We start from the raw sequence: 27961 nt of genomic DNA, 5'->3' as shown, positions 1-27961 counted from the left end.
CCCTCAAGTTCTCAGCAAACAGATGAGGAATGAGCAAATAAGCGGTACATGGGAAAACAAAGTTTATTACTGACATTACAGTGTATATTATGTTTTTACAATACAGCTAACAGCTTTATACTTTATTGATTTTTTTTCCCCCAAGTTAAATGTACAGGAACTGAATAATTACTACTGAGCTACAAGATGTCAGAAATATGATAAGTGCTTTAACCAGGAGCAATTTCCATGGACTAAGCAGAGATTAATATTTTAAAATCTTATCAGTATGCCTTTGCACACCTGATTTCTTTTGATCTGCTTTCAGAACTACACGTTCTTTCTTCTTCCTCCCCCTTAACTACAGTGGTCCAGTCTTGTATGAGAAACGTGGTATTTACAAATGAGTCTTTGCTCGACGTGCATCGTAGATTAAGTTCTTGGTGTAGTGGGAAGTGCTCTGCCCTGCACGGAGCAGAGCACTGTGGGGTTTGGCTATGCAGGCATTGGGAATGATGTGCATACCATGAAAATGTGGGGCTCCTTCAGTACTTTCTTAGTTCTTACAGAAGTATTTCAGGGACTAAAAAGAGAGGAGCTAATAGTTTTTGAAGTGGGGTAGGGAAGAGGCCTGTAGCTAATGGCAGAGTCCTGGAGGGGCAGAAATATCTCTCCCCATCCTGAGCCATCATCCTGATGCCAGTCTTGTCCCCAATAATCCAACACCTGCACCAGACCCTCTTCATTTTTCTCCCCAACCTATTCAAGCCATCAACAGTTTGCACTTCCATAAAAGAGAAATCCTCTCCTCCACCCCTGAGGGTTCCGTGCTCCCTCCAGCCAGCAGCCAAGTGCTGGCCCTATGTTGCAGCCAGGAGAGCAGCACATAGTATAAGGCACCTTTTAGTTCAGTGTTTAGGAAACACAGAGCCATGGCAATATCCATAGTGCACTGACTAACCCAAAGGCCTCTACCTTGTAATACAACAGCTCTGGGGAGTAACAGAGCGAAGTCGCAGCCAAGTCTTTTGTTTAGAGGAGTCATCAACACCCAAGTTATCGCTGCCATTTGCATTCAGCTGGGGAACATGGCTTTACCAGATGCTCAGTCCCTCCCCACTGCTGCATGGCCAGCACACAGGGCTGCTGGGGGGAGCAGACCCCACAGCCAGACCCTCTCTGGTGCACTGCATTCCATTTTCCTCCTTCACAGCCAAAGGCAAGCAATAAAGAGCTTAAAACAACTTCAGCTGTCATGCTTTACATTTAGACGATTTGAACGCATTCTGGGTATTAAAAGGAGGACACAAAACCGAAGCAATTGCCCATGACATCAAACCTCTTCTAACCAGAGCTCACTCCATAGCTGAACCCTATGGCCAAGTAACAGTGGGGCCAGGCTCAGTGTGCCTACCCCAAGGGCTCCGCAGTGACACAATGAGCCCTGCAGCATCTCACACTGTGCAGATCATGAGGCTGGTGGCATCTGGTGCTGGGTTTGTGCTGTCTGTGTATCCTCTCTGCAGCACTAAGAAGTGGAAAAGGGGTTGCCAGGGCCAGGACAGGAGTCGCTGCTGGGGAGGGAGTTCCCTACATTAACTGAAAACAGATGGGGCTTCATTCAAAGGAACAACAATGAGAATATTTTCATTCCCATAGCAAAGCTAGCGAGTGATTCACAGCCTCTGTCTGTTTTCCTATCACAAGGGGCATGCCAGTCCTCCACCACGGTGCCCCCATTTGCACAGGGGGCACAGAGCATCCCATGGGGCTCAGCCTGGGACACCTGCAGACCCAGAATACCCCAAATAAAAAACAGTAACAAAAGCCTAAATAACACAGGTAAGAAACAAGAGTGAAACTCTTCCAGTCCTTTCTCATCAGGAATAGGGACAGCAGGAAGCCAACCAGGCTGAATGCGAGCAAGGAAAAGAGCTTTGGTCACATTTGTCTTATGAGAATTGCTGGTGAGTAACAATAATAATAATAATAACAATAATAATAATAATAACAATAAAAAAAAAAAAAGGACTTTAAAATAAGCTTCATAAAAGCAACCAGTGAAGAGCAGAGCACAAAGCATCTCACTTGGACACTGCAGGAGAGCTATGGGCACCTCCAAACGTCCGGGCAGGGCAATGAGCACCGCCTCCAGCAGGGCTCAGAAATTGCTGAAGATCTCCCGTTTCTTGTTCCAGTCCATCTGCGGAGCCCTCTTCTTCACCCGCTTGGCCCTCACCTTCTCCTTGGCCTCAGCTGCTGTAGGGCTCAGGCTCAGCCCACTCTCCTCAAACGGGTCCCTCTTCTCTGAGTCTCCATCCTGCAGGGAGGGACAGATGGAGTCAATGGATGACCTTACTGGCATTGTTACTCTGGCTGTTGGAGCCACCAAGCAGCATCCAAGCCTTGTGCACCCAAGGCTCTGTCAGTGTCTAAGGATGAGAACATGGTCTTTGGGCACCTAACCTGGAACACTGGCACTTATGTCTGAACAAGGCTAGGAAATCAGGTAATTACCCAGGGGTTGGAACTGGATGTTCTTGTAAGTCTTTTCCAGTCCCATCATTCTATATTCTACATCACCACACTGCAACCAGTGCTGGGTCAGAGCCCCCACCCCACACTTTCTGTGGTTTAACCAGCATGGGAGCTGCAGGGCCACAATCACTACATTGCAGCTGGTGGCTCCTTCCTGCCCAGTTGGCTGCACCCAGGACATTCTCCTTTGGGCACTGTACAGAAAGATGCAGCTTTCTATCTTCCTGATAGAAGTACTTTATGGGAAGAAAATCAGTGACTTTCTAAAGTCACTGCCACTGTTGCAATGTGCCCTCAAGCCAGAAGCCCCCATTGCCTATAGGCTCCTCTCCCCTCCCTTGTCCCAGTAATAGATTAAAGATGACAAACACATTGTACCCAGGGGTACAATTAATGCACAAGTCCAAATGCTTTGTGCTAAACATGCAGCACTGGGTTATCTCAGCCCTCACCCTTCCTTGGAATCTACAGGGCAGAGAAGGACCAGCCCTGCTGGGTGCTGCACCAGAGCTGCTTTCAGTGGGTGAGCTCCAGAGCAGGTACAATGTGAAGCTCCTGCACCAGCACCATGTCTATGGTTTGGGTAGATGGTGCAGCTCCTGGTCTTAATGCCCGCAGAAGTGCCCCAGTGCAGTGCTTTGCCTGCCCCATACTCACATAAGCACAGCAGGCAAACACAGAGAACAAAGATCTCCACGTTTTAAAGCCTGTCCTGCCCTCTAGCATTGCTGCCCTCACACACACAGTGCTTCCTGCAAGAGGACCAGCTTTGCTCTGGCTCACAGATGCAAACCGGTTCACATGCACTGTGCAATTGGGCCATGCATTATTTAATGCTCAGAGCAAAAGGGAGCTTGCCAGCCTGTAGGCGCCTGGCTCAGCCCTGAACACAGCTGCTGCTCACAGCCCCCTGCCCGGCTGGCTGTGGGTGCTCAGGGGGTGCATCCCCTGCTGCAGGGCTCTGCTGGCAGCACAGCCATGTGGCACCACACACCTTCATCCCTGGTGAAGGGGAAGGAATGCACCTCACATGGATTTATAGGGCAGGGCATGACAGAAAACTCCCTGTATTGATTGCTGGGTGGATGCAGGTGTACCTAAGCCTTCAATTTGAAACTGAAATTGCATGCAAATATGATTTTACACAGTACCGTGGCATAAACATGTACATACATATGTGAAAAGAAGGCAGCACGTGTTTGGGGTTTTTACCTCGGATTCCTTCCCAGGACTTTGAAGGTCACTGTGAGATGAAGATGTGGAACCTCCATTCAGCTGTGGGAAACAGAAACATTAGCTCAGGTTGTGTGGGGGCAGAAACAATAAAACCCAATAACCACATGGGGACAAACATCACAGCCAGTCCCAGTGCAGCACCCTATGCCTGCAGGGACAATGGTACATGCAGGGTGCTACTCCTGGTGAAAAGGCACAAATGGGGCTGAGCCCAGTCTTGTGCAAGCCTGAAATTATAGCTACAGCAGGAAGCAATTCTAATTAGCCAGCAGCAGTTAATTGAGCTCAATGAGCCTCAGCAAGGCTAGGAGGTTCCCTCTGCTTTGAGGCAACCTGGGAGCAGGTGGGGACTCACCTGCATCTGTGCAGATCCATTCGTCATGGGCTGAGGCACCACACCTGCGGACCAGGCAGAGGAAACAGAGTGAGTGCACTCATGGGGACGGCCGGGCTGGGCTCCATCACAGGGGCTGCAGTCCCAACAAGGCCCCAGAAGCCCCATGTGCCCCCTACCCCAGAGATGCAGCCAGACCCAGTGTGTGCCCCCCAGAACCGCAATCCCAACCTCATTCAATTGCTGCTTTCATCAGGAGAAAGCCCCTTCCAGCAGGGGTACTAAACCACTTCCCTCCCTAAGCTCTGCATTCAGTGCACTCCTGTTTTTGACAGCGAAACCATTTTTCCTGGGAATTGTTTAATCGGAAATCTTACAGACCAGCCCAACATTCTTTGCTGAAATCAGCAACTTGTTGGTGTTGCAATAGCATGTAGCAAGCAACCCGCTGCCTTTCATGGACCTTGGCACATTGTTGCCCACTTCCAATAATTTGTGTTAGTAATCCTCCATACAATGGCAAATTCAATGCAGATGGGCTGCTAGTTCCCACAACCAAGTCACTGCTCAAGGCAGCCTGGGACAGATGAGACACGGTGCTACAGATGTGCCAGTTGTGACAGGGCTAGTGACTGAATTATACTTAGCACAAAGACTTCCTGGGGGCACAGACCCCATTCTGTGCCCCTCCGTCACCCCAGTGGGACCCCTGAGCAGCCCCCAGCCTACAGCAGCCAAGCAGAGAACAACACTGTGTGCTCATTGTGCAACACTGTACCCAGTGAAGCAAGAGCAGCTTGTAACTGCAGCAGCCCAGGGCTTCTAACTTACAGCTCTGCAGCCATTGTGCATCACAGCATCAATAAGGTTGGAAAAGACCTCCAAGATCACTAAGCCAACCCCCACTCCATCCCACCCTACCTACTGACCATGTCCCTCAGTGCCACATCTCCATAGTTCTTATCACCTTCAGAGACAGTGACCCCACCACTCCCTGGGCAACAGTGCCAGTTCCTGAGCACCCTTTCAGAGAAGAAATGTCCCCCAGTATCCAGCCTGAACCTCCCTTGGCATAACACAGTGCCATCACCTCTCATCCTATCGCTGTTACCTGAGAGAAGAGGCCAACTCCTACCTCACTAAACCCCCATCCTCCTGGTGCAGGGAGCAAGGAGCCAGCGCCCAGCACTCACACACCCACACGCATGGCCCTGGCTGTGTCCCTGCTGCTGGGAACAAGGGCTCCTTTGTGCCTGTGCCAGCAGACCGGGCTCACACCGCTCCTCTTTGAGCCCACTTGGAGCATCTGACACCGCTCTCAGCCCTCAGAACTCTTTGACTCAATTTCTCTGGACCAATCTTCCCACGGAGCACCTGACTGAGCTCGGGTCGGATGGTGACAGGGTGTGGAGTGGACAGACTACTTTCCCTGCCAGGTTCCAGCAGCAAGGGAAACATTCCCTGCAGCGGACATCTGTGATCGCTGCTGTGTGAAGCTCATCTCTGCGTGTGCACATGGGGGCTGTTCTTACTTCTCTCTGCGCCCTCAGGCTCCTTTGCCAAGGGTCATCACGCCCTGCAGCCCCACAGCAGTGCTCTGCTCCCAGACACCGAGCAGCCCTGGGTTGTGCCACCAAAGCATCCCCACAGCTGGACCACTTGCACCAAGTGCTGCTGCACCCATCGACACATCCCACGCAGCATCGTCACCCCACAGCCGCCTTCTGGCAGCCAGTCCCTATGTTAATTATTCACGGTGTAAAAATAATGAGTTGTTTTGTGGCTGGGAGTATTCTCACTGTTTATAAATAGCTGGGTGGTGCTCAGGAAACCGCTCAGGGATGAGACAAGGGAAACATGACTCTGTCACTCCTGAAATCCCACCCTTGTCCTGGTGAGTCACAGGGGCAGAACCAGGCTCTCACCTTTGGTGTGCTCCTCCGTGGGGGTCACCCCCAGCTTTTTGAAGTACTCATCTGTCTCAGGGTCCACCACCAACAACCTGGCTTCGCTCTCTCTGGCTTTGATATGGGACACCACTTCTGAGTGCCGCAGCCCCTCCACATTTATTCCGTTTACCTGCAAAAAACAGCAGTGTTGGACTGCAGCAGAGACATCTCTGACACCCAAAAAAACCTCTGCACAAGCTCCATCTGTCCATTACAGGGAGTTGGCCAAATGACCTTTAAAGGTCCATTCCAACTCAAAGGATTCTATGGCTCTAATTCCTGAATTCCACCGGACCCCCAAACTCTGCCACCTCCTAAACTACATGAGTGCTCAGGACCACATTGGTTCCCCTCTAGCAACTTCAAGCCCAGTATTCATCTTCAGTTTGCCCCCAAAACCTCATCCTGCCTGAGCTCATCCCCAATAAGGGATGAGGGAGGATATCCCTTGTCCCAGCAGCCAGGCAGAGCACAGTGCTTGTCTGTCCCTGACGTGCTGACTCATTTTCCCTTCATCGCACGCGACCTGGGAGCCACCAGCAGATGAGATTTCTCCTCCCAGGCAGAAAGGGAACAATTGTGATTTCTAGGCATTGTTTGTGCTCAGAAATGAACACACCCATTGCCTGGGGCTGGCGCAGACCCTGTAGGAGACACAGTCCCAAGGAGCCAGCCTGGCTTGTAGCCATGCTCCATCCCCACCATCACCCCATAGTCACCCCAATGTCACCCCAATGTCACCCCAACATCACCCCAATGTCACCCCAATATTACCCCAGTCCTGCCCCAGGACTCACCCTGACCCATAGGGAGACCCCAAAGGGGACTGCCCTGCTCTCCCACCCCAACACTGGTACAGCAGGGCTGGGAACATCAATTATTTATCAGAGCCCCAAAGAGCTGGAGCAGGGGGGGGATCAGGTTTCTGAGCTCTCCAGCTCACCCCTCGCTGCTTTGTGCATGCCGGGCACTTGGCCAATGGATGATAAATAAATAACAAAACACCTCGCTGCCATGAACCGCAGCCATGGGTGTCCCAGCCCCAGCATTACACTGCCACAGTGCCAGGGCAGAGCCAGGCTGGGGTATGGTGTGGAGCCCAGCTGGGAAACAAGTAATGTCTGTCCATCTGTCTGTGCTGCTTTAAATGGGGGAACTCATTCTTCAGTAAAAACACCAAGAGACAAACAAGGCGAGGGTGATTCTGTGCAACATCAAGAATTCTGTTGTTCGGCATTAAGCAAAATCGCTTCCAAGAGTGGTTTCTCCCCCCATCTTTCACAATCCTATGCTTTAAGATCTCTCTGCCAAGCGTTTCCCCTGGCTCCAAACTCCTGCCCAGCAGTATGATGGATCTGATGGAAAAGGGCACAGGACTGGGCCTGGATTCAGCATCACGCTTCCCAGCTGAGCATCACATCCCTTCTGCACTCCAGCTCCTCATTTCCAGGAGGATTCATGTTGGTAGGACCCAAAAATGCAACAAAAGAGCCCCAAAGCTCCATGCTGCATGTGCTGTTACCTCCACCAGGCGGTCCTGGGGCCGCAGACCTGCTCTGGATGCTGGTGAGTCAGGGTCAACCGAGCGGATGAACTGCCCTGGGCGGGACTTCTCACTGTGCAGGTTGAAGCCATAACCATTGGGACCTTTCTTCAGGTGGCAGAGGCGCGGACACAGCTCTTTCTGTCCATTTAAATCCTGATTTAAAAAAGAAAGATGATGGGGGGTGGTTACGCGGGGGGAGAGGATAAGATATTGTGTTTGATTTATCGGCTTGGTTTTGTTCTGAATCAGAATTAAGTTGAGAAGGAAGCAACATATCTGCACACCATCCCCTCCTTCCAGCTCAATGGGGACAGGTTAACAAATGGATTTCCTCTCATTGAGTTTATTTTAGAAAACTGATTGTCCAAAACCACTCCAGAGAAATTGAAACAACAACAACAAAAAATGCATTTCCTCAGCCAACAGCAGCCCAGACCCACCCACCCCCCCCCCCACCACCACCACCTTAACTCCCAGCACTGATTGATGTTAGCACCGTGCCTGGCTCCCAGTGACTCCAACACGGCTCAAGGCTTCATCCTCACCTTGCTACTCATCCCTCCCTGCAGGGATGTTCTGAGCAAGCTGGGTGATGCCCAGATCTGGAGCTGCATCTTTGGCCACTCTGGGGATGGCACCAGGGGATGGGCAGCCCTGTCCTGCAACCAGCTCAAAAATGATCATGCAGAACTGGGAGTACTGAGCCAACAGGGCAGAGAGGGATCATCTGTGTGCCCACCTGGAGCCATGTGGCACAGCTGCTCTGCAGTCACTTAGCAGTGAGCCTATGGAAACATTGATCTGGGCAGAGTGGGAAAGCCCTACAGAAGTCTTTGCAGAGAGGAAGCATCAACCCTGCACATGGTGCTGCCCAAGGTGCCCACAGCACGTCCAGGCTGAGCTCGCTGCAAATATTAGCAGAGCACGTGAGGGCTTTGGTGCTTCACCTCTATCACGTGCAAAATGTTTTATGGTTCCTTGGGGCTAACAGGAAGCAGCACACAGCAGGTTTTATCCCACTGCTGTTCTCGTGCACCAGGCACAGTGGCACAGCCATGTCCTGGGCAGGAGCTGCTAAGAAACAGAAGTGCCTTCGGGGCTTTTTTAGGGGGTCTATGGTTTAAGGAAAACATTTCCTGCAGCTGAGTTTTGAATCTGCATTGAAAGCAACACTGCTCCCACCTGCTATCAGACCTCAGGTATCTATCTATCAGTAGGACGATCTCTTACAACCTTACATTTAAAATAATAAAAACATGTGAGAATTTCCCCAATGTTCCCAACCAAAACAAAAAAAAATGCTGGTAATGAATCCCCATCCCCCAGCTAAAGGCAACTGGTAGAAGTGGATGGGGATCTCCTTTGGGTACTTCTACCCAAGAAACACACAGGGCTCCCTTTACCCCTATAAATCCACTCAGCAGTGACCCCTCCATGCTCATTTTCCCCAGAGGAAAAGCCCCCATACAGCACACACAGTGTGCAGTGCTCGGGGCTCACTGCAGGCTCAGCCCTGCGTTCCCATGCCCCCGCGCTGTGGGTTCACCCCATCTGCAAACACTTCCAGCTCTGCGACAGCCGAGGAAAACAGGAAATGATTCAATGCTGGAGCGGGCTCGGTGCGACCTCAAGGGATGCACAGGGCTGTAAGTGCTGGGAACAGGGGCTGCAGAAAGGAACACATCCAGAATCACCTAGTGGGGCTTAGAAATAACCTTTATGGGCCATTTTACTCCAGTTTTAAGCATTCACGGCTCCAGCAGTGGTTCCAAAGCACCAGTCACCAAATGAGCACAGTACCAACAAGCAGGACTTAAGGCTCTACCAGCATCATCCCTAAAATAAACTGCACAGAAACTGCTTGGGAGAGGACTTCTGCAGCAGCTTTGTGGGGTACCCAGCACTGTGCCCTGTGTGGGTATGCTCTGCTCCCACCACCACATCCTGAAGCCAAGATCCACCACTGAGATGATTCAAAATCGTTCTCGTTTCAGCCCCAGCATCAGCTCCAGAGCTCCCCAGAAAGACCTGTCTGAGTGCTGCCACTGCTCCCAGTGCTCCCAGCAGCGGCTGTCTTCAGCTTCTGGAACACATAGGGCTCCAACAAACTCCTCTGGGACTGAGCAAACCCTCTGCTCAGCCTCAAGCACATGATGAAGCCCTCTGCACCGATGCACTCTATTCCTCCTGCCAGCTCTGCTATTCATTCACTTCACAACCTGTGCCAACATTTCCCTGTCATGTGCTAGGAAGAAGTTTCCTGAGCTCCCAGGGGTGTTCTGCCTTTGGGGCACCCCAACCACACTCCTCCAGATCCCACCTGACCTCAAAGACCCACAGACACTCCATTCCTTCCCATAGCTGCACTCACACGCTGCAAAGCCAACAAAAAATGACCTTGTATTTCTCTCTTCGCACGCAATCAGCAATCTTCTTTGGGGGCATCCAGATGCTACAGCACCCACTGATCTCATACATGGGATTAAAAAGCCATGGATGTCACATTTGCCCTATATTGCTGCTCTGTGCACACACCCACTGGTACAGATGTGTCTGTGCAGATAAGAGCTGCACCAACACAAAGCTGCAGTGCCACAGCTCCAGGCACAACTCCACCATACCAGAAGGAAGCCGTGCATTAAAAAGGCACAAACAAGACATTAAGTAACAATGAAACACTTCCAATTAAAAAGGGGAAAATTAAATAAATAAATAAATCTGTTTAGACGTTGCCAGTTCTCATGATCTCATTGCAACACCTGAGGTTTCCAACACCACCATCCCCAAGTTTGGACCGGGGGCTGTGGGAGAAGCATCCCACCCTGCAACAAAGCCCATCTGCCCCCACGGAACTCCCAGAACTCATCATGTCTTCATGCAATGGGGCTCACCCTGCCGGGATGCTCAGAATTGAATACTGGTTTAGCATCACCCTCCAGCCACCCACACTTTGTAGGTGAACACTAAAGGCTAAAACCCCTTAAGAATCCACACTATAGGGGTTATCCCAGAAACACAGCATTGGATCCAGCATGGATGATGGATCCAGAATGAGGATGGAGCACACTTGTATCACTCCCCTGGAAAGGGACAAAAATGATGGAGCTCCTCAGTGCCAGGGGGCCTTAGCACAAGCCCCCAGCCTCATGACCACAAGCTCTTTTTATCTGATGCAGTCAAACCATCCACTGCTACAGGAGCTGGATACCCTCCAAGTGCAGATTTCCCCATGACACATCCAGCTTTTCCACCTCTCCTTCAGTGGAGTTGGAGAAAACACAGGCAGGATCACTCCTGCCTAATTTGCATTGCTCACATACTTTCTTTCAAGCCAGCCCCCATGGTGTTTACCCTCTCCTTTTTGCAGGCAGTTTTGGTCAGAAAATGCTCACTTTGCTCACCTGCTTTGCTCTCACCCTGATGGCAGCACCAGCACCAGGAGTTACCATGAAGGGGAGAACTCAAAGCAGGAAGGGATCAGGGCTGCAGCCCACAAAACAACAGCAAAGGATCCCCAGACAGAGCATCCCCTGGTCCGCTCACCCTCTACCCCAGCTATCAGCAGGGGTTTGCTGCTCAGCTTTGGGAAGCACAGGCACAGGATGCTGCAGGGCTGCCTGAACCCCCTGATTTAACCCGGGGTGCTGGAGTCTCCCTGCAGCAGCATATTTCACCCAGCTCCATCCCACAGCCCTGGAGGCAGCCAGAGCCAAACACAGCTCCAGATGTTGGTGGAAAGTTATAAATAACAAAGGGGAAGGGGGGAGGGCCAGTTGGATGTCAGGCCCATGGAAGCACAGCAGATGTTCCCTCCTCGTGGTGCCGGAGAGGAGCTGGGATGTGTGGGCTGCTTGGAAAGGCTCCGGGGAGGAAAGCAGCATTTCCAGCACTCAGAGGTGCCACAGCCACACGGTTCCCTTTATTGGCTCTAATTAAAAGGTTTGAATGGTTCCTCTCCCAGGCTGGGAATAACCCCAGGGCAGGAGCAGCTCAGCTTCTACATGGTAATCACCCTGCTGCCATTTTTATACAGCCATAGCCCTAAATACCACCCTGCTCATCATGTCCTGGCTCAGACAGCCACAGCCAGGAGTGAAAAATCTCACTTTGTTCTGCAGCACAGGCTGAGCAGCTGACTGACAGCTGCTCCACAGCTCCCTTCCTTAAAGCATCCTCCCCACACCAGAACAACACTGCAGCCAGGAGAAAGTTCTGTGCATTCCCCAGAGGACAAACATCAGCTGGAAGGTACAAAGTGCCAAAGGACCAATGTACAAAGGGTACAGCAGTGCTAATGGCACCCTGAAAGTGCAGCCCCTCAGACCCAAACAGTGCAAATAGGCAGAGACCTAAAAACATCCCAAATCAGCCAGCTGCCACCACATAGCCTGGGCATCTCTGGCACCATACATCACAAAGGGGAGGAGACAAGCACCAGGACCCAGCATCCCCATCCCAGCTTTGTCACTGCTGCCCCAAAGCAGACCACAACACCACTGCCAGCTCTAAACGTGAGCTCCAGGCTTCTGCAAACTATCACAATTACTTCCATTATTTAGATTGCTTTAATTACCTCAATTGCGCCAGCTGGGTTGGAGCGATAGAAGCACAAAAATACATATATATATTATTATTATTGTTTTTTTAAGGGCAAAAGTCATGATGTGGATTTGCACTGTTTTCTTTAACAGCTCTCCTCCTGCAAGCAGACCTGCAGCACGCAGGTGCTCGAGGAATGCAGCTCTGACAGTGCTGCTCCAGGCGCTGAGCACACAAACAAGGCACGGCGCCGGCTGGATGCTGCCCAATGCACAGCACAAAGGGAGCAAACGAGCATCGCAGGCAGGCTCACAGACAGCAAAGTGATTCCAATTAGCAGTGGAAAGCATCCAACCCGGGTACTCAGCGGGACCTACAGCCAACTGCTGCTGATAGTGGAATTTGGATATTTTTGGTGAGTGAGGTCTCAGCTCCTATCAGGTCTGCTGCAGTAGAGAAAGCACTGAGGTCAGGGTGGTGACAGCATTGTCCCCATCCAATTGCATATAGGGACTGAGAGCAGGCTCAGCACCCAGCCATAAAGCCCCAGAGCAGGTTTGTCACTCACCTGGTCCTGCTCCGCCCTCGGGCACAGCCCTGCAAGGATGGGATGAGCCATGTACCAAGCACTGCAGGCAGCAGGACACCCATGTGCAGCATAAGCACTCTGGTTCAGCACAAAGCCCCTAAGCCTCAGCTGCACGGGGCTGCATGTTGCTGTAAGATAACGTTCCCTGTGCCTGCCAGCCCCAACCCTGCCAGCTCTCGAGAGCAGAGGCAGTGCCAAAATGCTGTGCTTCCTGGAGAGCAGTGGGAACCTCACTAAGATCAGCACCACGCTGTGCATCACCATCCCCAAGCCATGCTCTGCAGCACCCAGGTCTCCCCTGAACTGCACTATGTTATGATGCAGAGCTGATCCCTGGCCACAGCCCCTCCTGGGATACCCAGGGTTGGTACCCTCAGAAAACACTAAGCAGGAGGGAGCACGAGCAGGATGCAAAGGGCAGGAGCAATGATGGAGTCCCAGCCCTGCTATGACAGTGCTGCCAGATTCAGGCCCCCATGGGCATCTCACACCAGGGAGAACGATGTGGGGAGCATTCCACTGGCAGCCTGATTTCCACCCACGTGTCACCTCCCAGTAACTTGCTGCCAAAGAAACAAGATCATGGCCTCACTGAGTGCTGATGTCCTAAGGAGCAGGGTTAAGCCTGGATTCACTTCTCTCCACACTCCCCAGAGCTTTTCTGCAGCACAACAAATCCCCACACAGCACAGGGCATGCAACTGGGTGCCACAGCCAGACAGGGCCCTGAGAGCAACGCAGCTGCCCTATGCTGGGCACCACCATCCTCACCATGCGCCATGAGCTCAGCCCAGGCCTGCTGATACAAGTGCCAAGCACTGCAATCTCCATGTCATTTCTCAGGAATTCTTGCTAGCTGGGGAATTTCCTAGCAAGACACTGCAAGATGCAGCCTTCTTCCCTCCCCCTTGGCTGGTGTTGGAACAGATTCGGACACTGAGGGAACCCCTCTCCCTCAGCACATGCATTCCTACCCGACGGGGAGGGTGCAGAAGCACGTGCTTGGCAGGGAGCAGCTGGCCCCAGTGGTGGAAGAAAATCAGAGGGGGCAGGACAGAGGAACAGAAAACGCCACGTGCATGTGTTTGCTTTCAGAGAGAGAAACTTTTCCAGTGCAATCTGCCAAGGAAACGCACAGCCGGGAAGCCCATGAGCTCTCTGCTCCAGAGGGGAATCGCTATAGGATAACAGGGCAGTAATGCAAGTCCTTGTGGGCTGGGAATGTATCCACAAAGAAAAACATGGGATCGACATTCTAGCAATCCAGCAGAGCCAGTGGAGCTGTGTCTGTGGGTAGGAGGAAAGCAAGGAGCAGTGGCTGCACTGTGCCAGGCTGAGGGGAGGGGGAAAATGTCTTTCCCACATCCTTCCCACACCCACCACGAACCCCTCTCTGTTCCAAAGCCCCACTGCCACCATGCCTCCACATCACCCAGCACTGCTCCAAGCGCAGGCAACAGAGCACAGACCTGCCACCTCACAAGGCAGAGCTCCAGCACATCCCACACACGGGCTGAGATTGCTGACGGAGGAGCTGGGACAACAGCTCTTGCCAGAGCCACCCCCGTAAAAGCACTGACCTCACAGCATCAGCTGCCCTTTGGACTCCCCAGCTTCTCACCAAGGCCAAGCCTTGAGCAATCACCACATCATTCATTAATGCTGACCCCGTTAACTGCCTTTAATAATCCTGGTCATTAGCAGGAATCCAGTCTTATCAGCTTCATGTACCCACTGCATGGGGGGAGCACTGGCTGTCACCACGATGTCCCCAGCCCCACACTGACAACAGCTGCTCATGAAAACCCTCCTGGGGGTGGCAGAGCTCCCCTGTGATGCTGCAGGGGTTCACGCCATGCAATGAACACTGCAAGGCCACTCACTGCTAAACCCCAGTGCCTGCAAAACATGGTATAGCGCACAGCCCAGGGCTCCCATCCCTGCTGACCCCATGCAGCCTCCTCCAGCCCTAGGGTAAAGCCAAAGGCACAACCATAGGTGCTGCTTGCAACGCACCCCATGCCTAGTGCCCACCCTGCAGCCCCAGTGCCCAGCCCCATGCACAGAGCAGGGGGAACAGGCATTGCTCTGTGAGCTCCAGGAGCACCGGGGAAGTTCAATAGTTTACCACCAATATTTGTCTTGGCCAGGCGGCACGGCTTGCTGGAGGAAACGGGGCGGGGGGGAGGGCTCCCTACATCCTCTGCATTCCTTAGAATGAAAGTAAAGGCAGTGCTGCAGCACCCATGCCGGGTGTTAGCTCAATGGAAGGCCTTTTTTGATTTAAAAGCCATGCAATGAAACAACTGGGGTTGCAGCACCCACAGAATGAGGTACCTCACCCCTGGCTCTCAGCATGTCCCACTAACCATCCCCTCCTCCTTAAGCCCCACAGCTCACAGCTTTTGCACCAAACCTGCCCACAGCAGAGCTGGGCACACTACCCACATCCTATAGTTCTGACAAAGCCTCTCCTCCATGTCTGTAACCCAGTCTCTTCTCAGGTGATGTGAAGGGACGTGAGCTGTCACCAGCATTGGGAGAACACAGGACTGAACTGAGAATTGACATGATGGGGAACAGAGCAGCTTCCCATACAGCTGCACCACTCCACTTCAAACCCACATTTTAAACCCAGCTCCAAATGGCTGCAGAAGATCATAGAAGGGCTGGGGTTGGAAGGGACATTAGCAATCACCTTTAAGGCTGCAGGGCACCAAGCATTTATCACCACCAAGGCTACTGTGCTGGGGCAGATAAGGGGTAGTTGTAGCACAGCACTGCATGCCGGGCACGTGCAGCACAAGCACAAGGAGCCCTGATAACCACTGGTGCCAGCACCAAGCCCCGGCTGCAGACATTGATAACCATGGGGAGGTGAGCACACGGTTCCCAGTGCTCAGTTGATGCTATTTCCCCTTTCTGAATCCCCCCTGCTGCAGGCTGCCTCTGTGGGAAGAGCAGAATAGAAATGAAAGCCCCAAAGCAGCAACAAAAGCAGCCCCCCCCCCCAGGCATGGCCTGGGCTGGCAGGGAAGGGTGAGGGTTCTGGGATGCTCAGCAACCACTGGGCAGCTTTTATTCCTGCATTGGGGATGCCCCTCTAACATACTGCACACACACCCCATCCCCAGGGCACACTCAGCACCCGTATCAATGCAAGCCCCGTGCTCATAAACAGCTTCCAGGCAAGAGCAGGGTGTTTTTCTAGGCAAAGTACTATTCATCCTTCTTAGTACTAATTAGGGCTTGTCTTAATTAAATTCTGCTAATCGTGAGCACCCGCAGGGCCAGAATTAACCGCTTTACCTGGGATGCTCTTTGGATACTCATGAGGGATGCTCAGCCCACAGGGATGGGAGCACTGGGCTTGAATGCCAAGCATGGCAGGAGCAGCTGAAGCCCCATGAGCCCCATCAGGCACTTGCAGGGGGGTGACACAGTCCCATTCCCAAGGAACACACTGGGACACAAGGTCGACCCATAGGGTAGTGAGCAGGGATTAGCCCACCCGCTGCCCTTTGTGCTGCTCATTTCTTCAAGGGGATTAGGCTCTGTAAATCCCTAAGAGGGTTTAGTGACACAACACCGGGGACTCCTGCAGGGACAGGGGCTGTACTTAATGGGATTGGCAGCACTGAGGGTCTATGTTGCAACCCCACCAACTCACCACTGCCTCACCTTCTCCATCTGCCACCCCAGCACCTTGTGGAGTGCAGGGCACAGCTCAGTGCCCCTCAGCAGAGGGGAGAGAGCACAAAGCCATCCTGCATGCTGCTGAAGCACCAGTACCCATTGGAAACAATTCTTCCCCCACTGGTGACACTGCTCTGAACGTCGCTTTCAGGACTCACTGCTAATGGATCTCTGCACTCACCCCATAACAGAATCACACACTGCTTTAGTGGGAAAAGAGACATTTGGCCAAAAACTCAGCTCCAAGTCTGGCTATGGCTCAAGCACACGCAGCAGAGGAACCAAAACACTGGGGGGTGCAGGCAATGGCAGCAGTGAGATTAAATTACAACATGGATCCTGCCAGAACTAATTACATCTACAACCCAGGTTTTAATTCCGTATGTATAGAAACCTATAGACCAGGAGAAGCCCTGTGCTGATTAAGAATTTCGTTTTCTTTCTTATTTCCCAGCCTGGAGCCTCCAGAGGCCACCGCCTGTAAAACCTCCATGCTGAGAGACAGAGCCAAGAGCTGAGAGCCAAAACTGGACCTGAATTGAATGTGCTGAGCTCTCCTGTAAAGTTGGGTGAACCACTAAACCTCTCAGTCTCAGTCTCCCCAACCAAAGAGCAGAACAAAACACATTGAGAAGCAATGAAACAGCTGCTGCATCTCACTCGTGCGCTATGATGGCTGCAATCAGGGCAGGGATATTGCTTTGCAGATTAAAGAGAGCTCTTTAAACCCCCATTTGGAAGCAGCCTGCCTGCCCAACAGCTGGAAGCCGCATCCCCCTCCAGCCCAGGAATGCATGCTGCAAAGCCACCACACGCTGCATATTAGCTCCATGTGTTTTCACTCCCTACAAGCACTGATGTCACCCTGACACCTTCCCCCGCGCCTGCTGCCTCCCTTGGTCACAGCAAATCTCCAGTCCCATGCACCAACACAGAGCTGGGATGTGCCCAGAGCATCACGCACAGTAACACCAGCACAGGAGCCAGACATGCACAGCTGGGCACTGGGGATGGTGTTGGAGAAGCAACAGGACTGCATGGTCCCCACATCTCATTGGAGGGGTCTTAGGAATAAGTAAGTGCAGCACAAAAGCAATGTGGTTTTAAAGCGATGAGCTCTGAAGTGTTGAGCATGTTAGAAATCAAAGTACTTACAAAAACAGACAGATTTGCACAGGAAAACAAACTCATCACAAGAAACATCCTGCAAAATTAATAACTAAAGTCTGCCCTGCTGATCTCCAGCCCCACAGATTGTGCCATCCATAAGAGCTGCAGCCCATGCACTACAATGGGACCACCACCCTGGACCCAAACTACTCCCAGGGACACAGCAGTCACAGCACAGGCACAGCACTGCTGCCAAGGCACATGCAGAAGGCCCAGCTGCTGCCAGAACGATTTCAATTTATTGGAAACCATTTAATAATCACACTATTGAACGGAACCTCCGAGCAGCTGGCAGGGAGCAGGCTGTTATTAAAGCAAGCTACTCAGAGCATCCCTATGAGCAAGAGGCCAGGGCTGGCTGTGCTGGAGCTTGCTGTGCTCTGAGCCACTTTGCATTGGGTACTGATGTTTCAAAACATTTTGAAGGAAAGCCTTCAATTACCCAGGGATGCAGTCAGGAGGGATCATGGAATGCAGGACCAGTGGGATGCAGCAGGCTCACATCTCTGGTATCAGCAGCGTCATCACTTCAGGATGCACTCACCCACCCACACTGCTTTCCCCTCATGGGTCTCCAGGGCTGACCCCTCTGTCCCCTTGGGAGCACACAAGCCCCAGGAACAAAGGCTCCCAGCAGGGCGCAGCTCCTCCTGGCGCTATCTGCCTCTTGCTTTTGTGTTTCACTAAAAATATCCCACAGAGGAAGTTTGAGCCATGGGGTGGATGCTCTCCTCCGGGGATGGGCTTCCTGCACCACCCGACAAGAAAATCCCCCCCAGTGAGCTGCACATTGCCTCCACTGCCCTGCAGAGCCCCTTCTCCCAGTGCTGTAGCAATGCCCAATGAACCCTTCTCCTCCACAGATTCATCACAACCTGTGGTTCCAGCACATCTCACACACCACAACACCAGCCTAAGGTTGACTGTAGAATGAATAAAGTTAGAAGTTAAACGATTGCTGTTGCGCAAGGAGAGATCAGAGAAGATTAGAAAGCACAAGGATGGGACTGCCCCTATCCCCAGCAAGGTAATGGGACACAGGCCCACCACAGATCCATATGGCCCTCAGTTGCTTGTACAGTGCTGCACTACTGAGAGCTGCAAAAATACATCCAGCTCCTGGAAAGGTACACTGCAAAAACACGTTTCATTCCCCACCTTTTCACTAAGCACCATTTTCCTGGGTGGTCAGGGAGGGCAATGGTTTGAAAAACGGCTATTTGTGTGCATTCCCCCAGTTCCCATACCACTGTGAGCTGGAGCTGCTCCCATGTCGAGCGACACACGATGCCGGCGAGCACAGCTCCATCAATAATGCAGTGGGGTCAGAGCCAGCACAGGGCTGCCGGCTTCCCCACATGCCAGCTCTGCCTCTGGGACTGGATTAACATGCTAATCCCAAAAGCGAGCCCAGCCTCAGCTCCTGGGGCTGAGCTCCAGCACCACAGGGCGATGCCCCCAGGCTCCTTGCAGCCTTTCCCAGCAGGACACCACACTCCATCTCAGACCAACAGCACACAGCAGAGAAGTAACCCAAACTGCCGAGGGCACTGATGATGCAGCAGCTCCAGAGCAGAAATGGCTTGGTAAGGTTGGTGCTCATAAAGGAGTGCTCCTACAGCCAGGCTGCATCCCTGCATCATGTCAGGCTGCAGCCTGAAGCAAACTCAAATGGAAATAAAGCTGCAACTACTGCAGTGTGCACAGAAAGATGCTGCAGGAAGAGCAGAGGTCACAGCTGGGATGCAGCCACAACTCCCCTGCTCCATGTTGGAGGGTTCATCCGAGCCTTTAAATGCCTTGGACAGGGGAACCAGCAGAGTCCCCTCCACTCTCAGCCACTGGGTCTGAGCAGCACAGGATGCTGCAGGGAAGTGCTTTAATTTAAGCCATACACTTATTTGAGTTTTGTCACTTTTTTTTTCTTCCTCCTTTCTCTCCAAAGTTCATAATTACTGCAGACACTTCTGCTCATGTCAGGCTTTATTACATCTCTGCGGTTATTCTACAAGCCCTAAATTTTGGGCCTCAACTGAATTGGCAAAGTTCTCCAAAAACATCTGCGCTATGTTACTCCTCTCTCAGCACTCCAGCAGAAAAGCTGGCGGCAGGAGATGTTGCAATGCAGAGTTTTGTTTGCAATAGAAACAAAGCTCTTATTCCTGACCCCAAACAGAGGGGTAAATATTTACCACCCTGAAGTCAGCACCGCCCACACCTGCAAGACCCCTGGGCTCAGTGCTACTTGGGGAGGAGCACAACCATCCCCAGGCTCGCAGTGTATGGTGGGCTGGTGGCACACAGTGCTGCCACTGCAATGCCCTAAGTCCAAAGGGATCGCCCATTTTCCTGCTTTTCGTGGCCTGTGAAGGGAGCAAAGCTAAGGCTGCACCATCCATACAGCATGACCAATTTCCTCCAGGATTTCCAGTATCAAGAGCTAAAGGACACCACTCAGCAACTGCCCACATCACTGCTTGCTCTGCACACAGACTGTGTGTGGTACGGCAATGGGATCAAACCTCTGCCCGCAGCACTGAGCCCAACACTCAGCCCCAGCAATGCAGCCAAGCCCAACATGCAGCACAGCCCCAGCATTCCCATTTAACACCTGGACACTAATTCCCCTGCATTAGAACTGTGAGAACAATAGGTTGTTTGAGGCCAGGAGCTACTAAAGATGCGTGCTCACTATCCAAATGATAAAGGAGTCACGGCAGATCCTCTGCATCCCCAAATCGTGCTTTGGTGTGACAACAACAGCAATGGGAGAACTGAATTATCCCAAGCACGTCCCAGAGGCCTTGCTGTTGTTCTTATTTTTCCTGCAAACACAGCTGGAGAACAACAAGGCACGGATCCCAACAGCCACAGGCAGCCCTACACAACAACCCTGGACCTTGGCTGCCCACGCACCGCAGCAAACAGCCCTGCTGCCTCGTCAGCCCAAGCATTCATTTAACAGCACTGCCCCAAAGGCACCTTCGCAATAACAGCAGCTCCCAGCAGGCACATAGAGCAACACTGCAGAGATGGGGTCACATCTCACCTCCCTGCACGAGGCATTGGGGTAACCGGCTCTGTTTGCCTACAAGGAAAACTGCACCACATGGCAGGATCCTTCCAGAGGAGATTTTGGGCACTCAGGAGTGTCTCCTCCAGCAGTAAGGGAGGCAGCATTGCAGAATGGGGCCTTGCAGTCCCTGTGGCATCACAGCCCTAAGTCCCCACGGTGCTGTGCTCCACTGGGCGCACACTGCTGGCAGCCAGCCCTGCCACCCTGCTCCCTGATTTTAAATAGGTGTTGAATTATTCATAGCACTACAGTGCTTGCTGGAGGCACCGAGTCCAACACACCAGGTTGCACCTTAACCTCACTGCCCAGAGCTGCTGGCACTTCTTGCTCTAAAACAAGCATGGGGGTGGGAAGCTCATCACATCCCTGCTTCCACATTTCCTTCCTCATTTCCAGTTGCTCCCTGCTGTACTGAACAACTGCCCAATGCCTAGGGCTGAACAGACCTGGTTTAGGGGAGTCCAACTGCAGGGCTATCAGCCTGTCTGAATCCAGCACTGCAGGATGCAGGATACTGTCCCCCTTAAGCAAGCAAGGCTGCAATGCACAGAGCCAGGTTCTGCAGATCTAGCCACCTGTGGCCCCACTGCAGCAGTGACCTTGGACAGGAAATCCCACAGCACTCAGCTGTTCAAAGTGCTGCTGCAGGAGCAAAAACAGAGGAGCCACTGCAAGCACCCAATGGGCTCAGATCCACTCAGCAGCCCCACAAAGAGCCTCAACAGGGAGAGTGACAGCTCCAGGAGTAGTCATGGCTCCCATGGATGGAATCTATCTGGAACAGCTCTGTCCTGAGCTCTCCCCAAGGCAAAGCCCCTATGGGTCACTATGTCCTGTTTGGGACCTGCATTGGCTGGATACCAGCATGGGTTCTGGCACCACCAGCCTCAAATACAGCAGTTGCTCCATGCACTTACCCTCACCAACCCCACAGCCCCTCTGCAGGGGGGTTCAAGCACTCCCTCCCACTGCACCCCCCTGCCTTCTCAGTTCTCCCTGTCCCACCCTCTCCTTGGAGGAGCCGAAACCCAAAGGCCGGAAGGGACCAGCCCGTTCTCCGCGCCCAACTTCCCGTCAGCACAAACTGTTGGATTTCACCCAGCAAAAGGAACAGAGACAGGATAGGAAACCCCCAGCCTGGGAAGCCATGCACGGCTGTTTGCACTGCAGCCCCCCTCTCTCCAGTTTCTTTCTCCTGTCCCACCAGCCACCCTGGGAGGTTATGAGCAGCACAACACTGACCTCCATTGCCACCCAGAGCTCTCTGAACACCTTCATACCACAGCCCATCCTCCAGCACCCCCAGAAAGGGCAGCCCCCTGGACCAGCACAGCTCTGCCTGACACAAGCAACTCCATATGAGGGGGGGAGGGTCAGAGGCAGAACCCCATGCATAACTCTGCTTTCTGCCCTACACATTATCCCCATGCAGAAATTGCTTGAGCTGTTACCCCACAAGGGCTCCTGAGGACAACGAGTGCTAAAGCTGGATTTGGAAGCAGGGAAAGCCTTGCACAGCCTGGTTATAAGCAGCACCACGGGGCTGCAGGATTCACCCCCTCAGTGATTAAAGTGGGGACAGTCAGCTGCATGGTGGTGGCTGCCACGTTCACATCCCATGCATGGACAGTGCCGGGGCTGAGTGCTGCCTATCTGTGCGTGCAAGGCTGTGCCATCACCGCCCTCCCAGCAGAGAGCCAGCCATGGAAACTGGACATCTTCCACCTCAAATTCTTTCCTTGCTGAAAAGGAGTTTACCAATAAAAGGCGCTTACTGCAAAATCACAGCCCAGACTCAGACCACTTGAAAAAGAGCTTATTTCCTTCCTATTCCAGCAAAAGCTGAGAACACATTCAACCCAGCTGTTCCCTCCATCCTAGAAGTAACACAGAAGAAATGGACTGAGTTAAGGAGTCCAGCTCCACCACATCCACAGCCTGTGCTGCCTGTCCCCAAACAAGGGACAAGGACATCAGCCAGGGCAGCCTGGTTGTCCCCAGGGGGCTGGGTGCCCACCTCAGCTCTCTGTAGCTCCTCCAGGAGCAGCCAACACTGCTTCCAACAGAGCAAACAAGGCCTTGTGCAGCTCACCCACAGCTTTGGGACACACTGAGACGCCCAGAGCCACATACAGAAGGTTTGCTAACGGGAAGCACATTTGCAATGGGATGCATCCTGCTGTCCAACCCCACGCTGTGCCACCAGCTCTGCCCTCACCTTCCTGCTGCCGTGTGAGGAGAAGCTGTGTGAGTGCCGCTGCAGGCTGCCTGCGCTCAGCTCCAGCTGTGGTTTCCACACCTCCCCGTTGTCGCTGCCCACTGACTTGGAGGGTGAGATGTTGGAGCCCAGCAGGATCCCACTGTGTGCCATCTCCTCTGTGCATGTCAGGCGCAGGCTGCACAGGTACTCATCTGTCTCCTTGTCCACCACCAGCAGGCGGGTCTCTGTCTCCACTGCCTTGATACGCTGCACCACCTGCAAAGGAGAAGGAGAAGTAGTGAGCAGAAGCCCAGAGACTCCCCAGTTCTTGGAGAGCTGTATCTCCAGACCCCTCTGCCCATTGGTGCTCTCCTGCAGCTTCCATTTCACTGCACGGTGCACATTCATTACTGTTTCTATAGGCAACAGGGGAGGAGGGCAGAGATTTGGGATCCTTCAAGATAGCACAGCCTGCAGCCATGGGTGACAGTGACAATTCCTTCCAACACCACCTAAATGATGGATCTGCCCATGGCAGCTGCATACACACAGGTGGACATCATCCCCTCTGCTCCACTTGCAAGCCTGCTGTTCCATCACACAACACACATCCTGAATCCTGCTGCCTAGCTTCATCCCTCACAAGGGACATGCAGTTCTACCACATAAACAGCCCTGCAAACCCTCACCCCTTTACCTGAGACTTCTTTCTCCCCCCACACCCAGGGACAGAGCTGAGAACTCAAGGTGGAAAGCTGGGTTGCACCAAGAACCAGAGCACAAATGCAATGTCTCAACTGCCTTTGCTGCACTCTTCCCATTTGGACACTTTCCCCCCTCCCACCTCCCCCCTTCCCAAGCAGATTTATAAAAGCAACAATCTGATCCGTGCATTCATCCCCCTGCGTGACAGGACAGCAGAGATAAGGGAAACCAGCACCAGGAGATGAGCCCATCCCTGCTGGTCTCCAGCTCCAGGCATGGCTGAAAGGGACCATTGTCCTCACACAGCCTCACTTTTTCACGTTTTTTTGTGTGACTGCAGATCCTCTGAAAGGAGCTGGCGGTGTCAGCCCAGCAGGGAGGAAGGGGAGCACGGGGCAGCTCACACGTGGGAAAGTAGAGAGCTGTGCTCAGCTCTAGGGCAGTCAAGCAAGCACATGAGTCCAGCACAGCAGGGCAGGGTAGGAATAGGGAATAACTGTGGATATATGAGGGAAGAAGGCAGAAAAAGACTCCAGAACCCCCTGCCTGCAGCCTCAGGGTGGTATCCCACAGGGCATCACCTGCTGCCTGCACAGGCCCTCATTCCAAAGAGGAAGACAGTACCACTGGCAATGCAGCTCTACCACTCTCCCCAGCTGCAGGGGGACACTGCCAGCACTCATGGCCCTGTGACACCCTATGTGTGCTGGGGAAACCCTGAAGCAGCACAGGGTTCCTTACAGCTCCTGCCCTATCTAGGTCAGGCCAGCCAGATACTGCAACTGCCAAGGTTAGAAGTGACAAACGAGCCTAATGTGCAATTAGCCAGCGTTTATTTACTCCCCTGCAAGCTCCATTCAAGGTCAGCAGAGCCAGTATCTGCAAATGAAAAAAATAAAAAACCACCAAGACAAAATTTATAGATTGCAGACATGGCTGTGTGTGCCGAGCAAACCAACCCAGCAAGCACCAATGCCCACCACCCTGCACCAGGAGGGTTCCTACCCATAACCTGCCTGCAGGGTGCTGCTCCACCAAACCCTGGAAAACCCATCTGCTCCTTCTCAGATCCATTTCTGTGCAACACCAGGCGATGCCACTGACACTGTCAGAGCAGCACCTGTACCAGGGCACACCTCCAGAAGGGAACTGGGAACAGACAGCTGATGTGCAGGAACAGGGGTTGCAGGTGGGCAGCAATGTGGGGAAGCATGCAGGAAAAGCAATGGCAGAGTCCTGCACATCCCTCCCTCCTTCTCAGGCCCTACAGTTTGGGTCCCGCAGGCCCTATTGCAGCACAGTAGTTCTCACTACTGTCAAGGAGAAAAGTCACACAGATCCAACACAGCACCACAGATCTGTCACCAGCACAGGAGCTGGGCTGGTCCCTGCCAAGCACCACACACTGGGGAAACCACAGCTGCCAGGGCATGTTCCTCAAAGCTGCTGCACAAAGCAAAGCATCCTCCTTTTGGGAGAACCCCCCACACTGCCAATGGAGCTCAAACATCGTGCAAACTGCACTGTGAGCACTGAGGAGCTCATATCACAAGACCCTCAGCACCCCCCAAGTCCTTCAAAAGAGCTGCAGCACTGGGACAGCAAAGCTGAACAGGACAGCAGAAGCGCCCCAACCCAATACAGGTACCATGAAGTGCCGCCCATGGCACAGCAGGCCAAGCTGCCTCCAGCTCCCATAAGAGAGACATCCTTAGAGATAGAGCAGCGGGACTGAGAACAAAGCAGGCACCCAGCAAAGCACCCCATCTCCTACCCGCCTCCGAGCCATGGCCAGCACCCAGACCCGCAGCTCTGAGGACAGCTCAGCCTCTGCTCTGCATCCGGCACCTCTGGATGTGCTCCGTACAGCTCCCTGCCCCACATCCTCCATAGCTCCACCCAAACCCGCTCCCACCCTGGGAGCCAGCACTGGCCCAGAGCAGAGTCCTGCAGCCCCAGAGAGGGTGCTGGCAGGAGTTCAGTTCTTCCCTTCCGCTCTGGATGCGCTGCCTCTACGCACACAGCTCTGTCACCAGACTGGACCTAGGGGCCTTCTTGTGCCACCAGCACAGCTTGGCCATCTCTGGACTTGCTTTGCTGGTGCAGATGCATGAGCAGAAGGCATTCTACATGATACCATCACAGCGCAAGTTCCCACACAGCCCAGGATGTGCCATAGCTGCACAAAGGAGCTGCTCTTGGCCACCAGCACTGTGGTGGGCACCCTGTGAGCTGTTACAGCCACAGGACACAAATGTGTCCCACACACAGCCCCATTTCAGCCCCTACAAGGTTTCACTGTGCCATGGGATCAGAAGTACAGCACCCAACTGCTCTGCCCACCACCTGAAGCAGGCTGCAGTGCAGCATCCCAGGCAGAACAGAACACCCTGGGAACACATTCTGCTCCTTATATTACTAGCATTGGCCAGAAACAATTACACTGAACAGCCAGGCCTTGTTTGCTTCCAGTGCCATCCTGTTGCAGCTTCAGATGTGCATGGTGAAGTGCTTCTTGTCCAAGGACAGCAATCGCAACAGTGTGAGGAGGAGAGGCTGCAGCAGTGCTCAGTTCCAGCTGTGCTGAAGCACCAGAGCAGCGTCACCCATCCTGCAGCATGACCGTGGTTGGCATTTTATTGGGGAATATCATCCTCCTTGGCTGGGCTGGGCAAGAAAAGCAGGTCCTGGGGCATGCTCAGACACTGGTGCCATCGCAGCAGGAATAATCCAGTGCTATTTGCTCCCCAATAGCCCCAGCAGGTCACCCCATCTTATGCTCCACAGCAGCAATGCCACAGACCCATCCCTCTTCTACCAGCTGGAAACAGAAGAGGGAAAGTCTCCCCCACTCCTCTTGGCCTTCAAGAAGCCCCTGCATGTTTCAAAGCCACAGCAGGCTGCCTCGGATCCGCTATCGCTCCTTCCCCAGCATCCGAATTCCAGCGGGGAGCTGCAATGCTTTCCAACAGGGGAGCGCCGCCCGCCTCGCTGCCCAGCGGGATCAAAGCACGGAGCCTCCTTGGGTGGTTTTGAAATCACATTCAAGACAAACATCAACTTTCACAGAGCTGGCTCAGATTATCCAAACAGGCAAAATCAGCATGGGAACCTATGAATGTAATCATGGCGGGGGGAGAACTGAGGGCTTTATTGGAGTCACCTGAGTTGCTCATGGTGCTCTGAGAGGTTCTGCCTTGAAGCACATCCATGGCTGTAGGTGGAACTCAGAACCCATACACAGACCCCAAAAGAGTGCTGGATCTGAAGGCTGCACAAGAATACATCACTGGCAGCAGCACCAGGCCCCTGTGCTAAAGCCCTGGACCCAATGCACCGTGGTGCCGTGCAGTGGCTGCCACAGCCACTGCTTGTTCTCTGTGCTGAACTATTTAATAAACATTTGGTTTTACAAGCAGAAATAGACACGGCCTGAAGCGTGCAGCTCCTCCTGCAGAGCTGGGACCCAACTTGCTTGGATTCCCTCCAGTTCTGCCCGTGCCCTATAGCAGACACTAAACCCTACAAAGCCCTATCACCTTTCAGCCACTCAAACCGCTGAACATCTGCGGGGCTCTATCTGTAGATTTGGAGACATCCTTGCCCGGCCCAAGCTGCAAAAGCAGCAGCTTGCCTAAAGTGGCCGAAAAAAGCACCGAGCAGAGCCGGAAATAAAACCCGGGTCTCCCAATTCCTTTTCGCCACAGATTGCATAACACAGCAGCGCCCTGCCCATGCCAAAACACCTTCGGCTCTCCCACCTCGCTCTCCTGGCTGCCACGATTACAACATCCTCCTGCAGCGGGGACACGGCCGTTCTCGTGGGAACGAGGTGTTCCGGGCTGCAAGAACTCCACGCAGGCCGAGCCCTATGTCGGGTCACCCACCCTGCAGGGCAGCCCCGGCACGGCGCTGGCAGGGGATGCTCCAAGGGGATGCTCCGAGGGGATCCGGGGTGATGCCCGCACGGGGCACCGCGGCCGAGGTCTCAGCCTGGGGGGGATCCCCACGTTCCTCTCCCTCCCCCCTCCCAGTTCCCGAAGCTCCGGACCTGGTGGTGCGTTTCCTGCTCCACGTTGAGCCCGTTCACCTCCACGACTCGGTCCCCAGCGCGCAGCCCCGCCGCTTCGGCGGGTGAACCGGGCTCCACTTTGCGGATGAACTGCCCGCTCTTGCCCTTCTCGCCATGCAGGTGGAAGCCGTAGCCGTTCTCCCCTTTCAGCATATGGCACAGCCGCGGTTTCAGCTGGTCCTTAGCCATGGCCGGGGCGGGCGGAGGAGAGCGGCGGAAAGGAGCGGAGCAGAACGGGGGCGGGCGGCCGCGGGGCCCTTTTATGCGCGGAGCGGGGCGGGCGCGGGGCGGCGGGGAGCGGAGGGGCGGGTCCGGGCCGGGGCCGCGGTCGG

At 53.4% G+C, this 27961-nt stretch overlaps 1 protein-coding gene across 2 annotated transcripts; it reads right to left on the bottom strand.

Annotated features, from left to right (window-relative positions):
- Positions 1–45: 45 nt before the first annotated feature.
- On the bottom strand, positions 46–27901 carry SLC9A3R2 (SLC9A3 regulator 2). Of its 2 annotated transcripts, none has more exons than XM_015876602.1 (7): positions 27609–27901; positions 22871–23128; positions 7559–7735; positions 6013–6166; positions 4109–4152; positions 3730–3792; positions 46–2299 (listed from the first exon to the last, which is right to left on the bottom strand). In XM_015876602.1, exons 1-7 carry the CDS (start codon positions 27816–27818, stop codon positions 2141–2143), a joined length of 1065 nt encoding a protein of 354 aa, XP_015732088.1. In that variant the 5' UTR covers positions 27819–27901; the 3' UTR covers positions 46–2140. The 2 variants fall into 2 exon arrangements, with proteins under 2 accessions (XP_015732088.1, XP_015732089.1); XM_015876603.1 differs by lacking the exon at positions 27609–27901 and adding an exon at positions 25332–25463.
- Positions 27902–27961: the final 60 nt, after the last annotated feature.

This window comes from Coturnix japonica, chromosome 14 (assembly GCF_001577835.2).
Source record: "Coturnix japonica isolate 7356 chromosome 14, Coturnix japonica 2.1, whole genome shotgun sequence".
Taxonomy (NCBI): domain Eukaryota; kingdom Metazoa; phylum Chordata; class Aves; order Galliformes; family Phasianidae; genus Coturnix; species Coturnix japonica.
The sequence above is the reverse complement of the archived record's forward strand: the minus strand, read 5'-3'. Positions and strand labels throughout refer to the sequence as shown.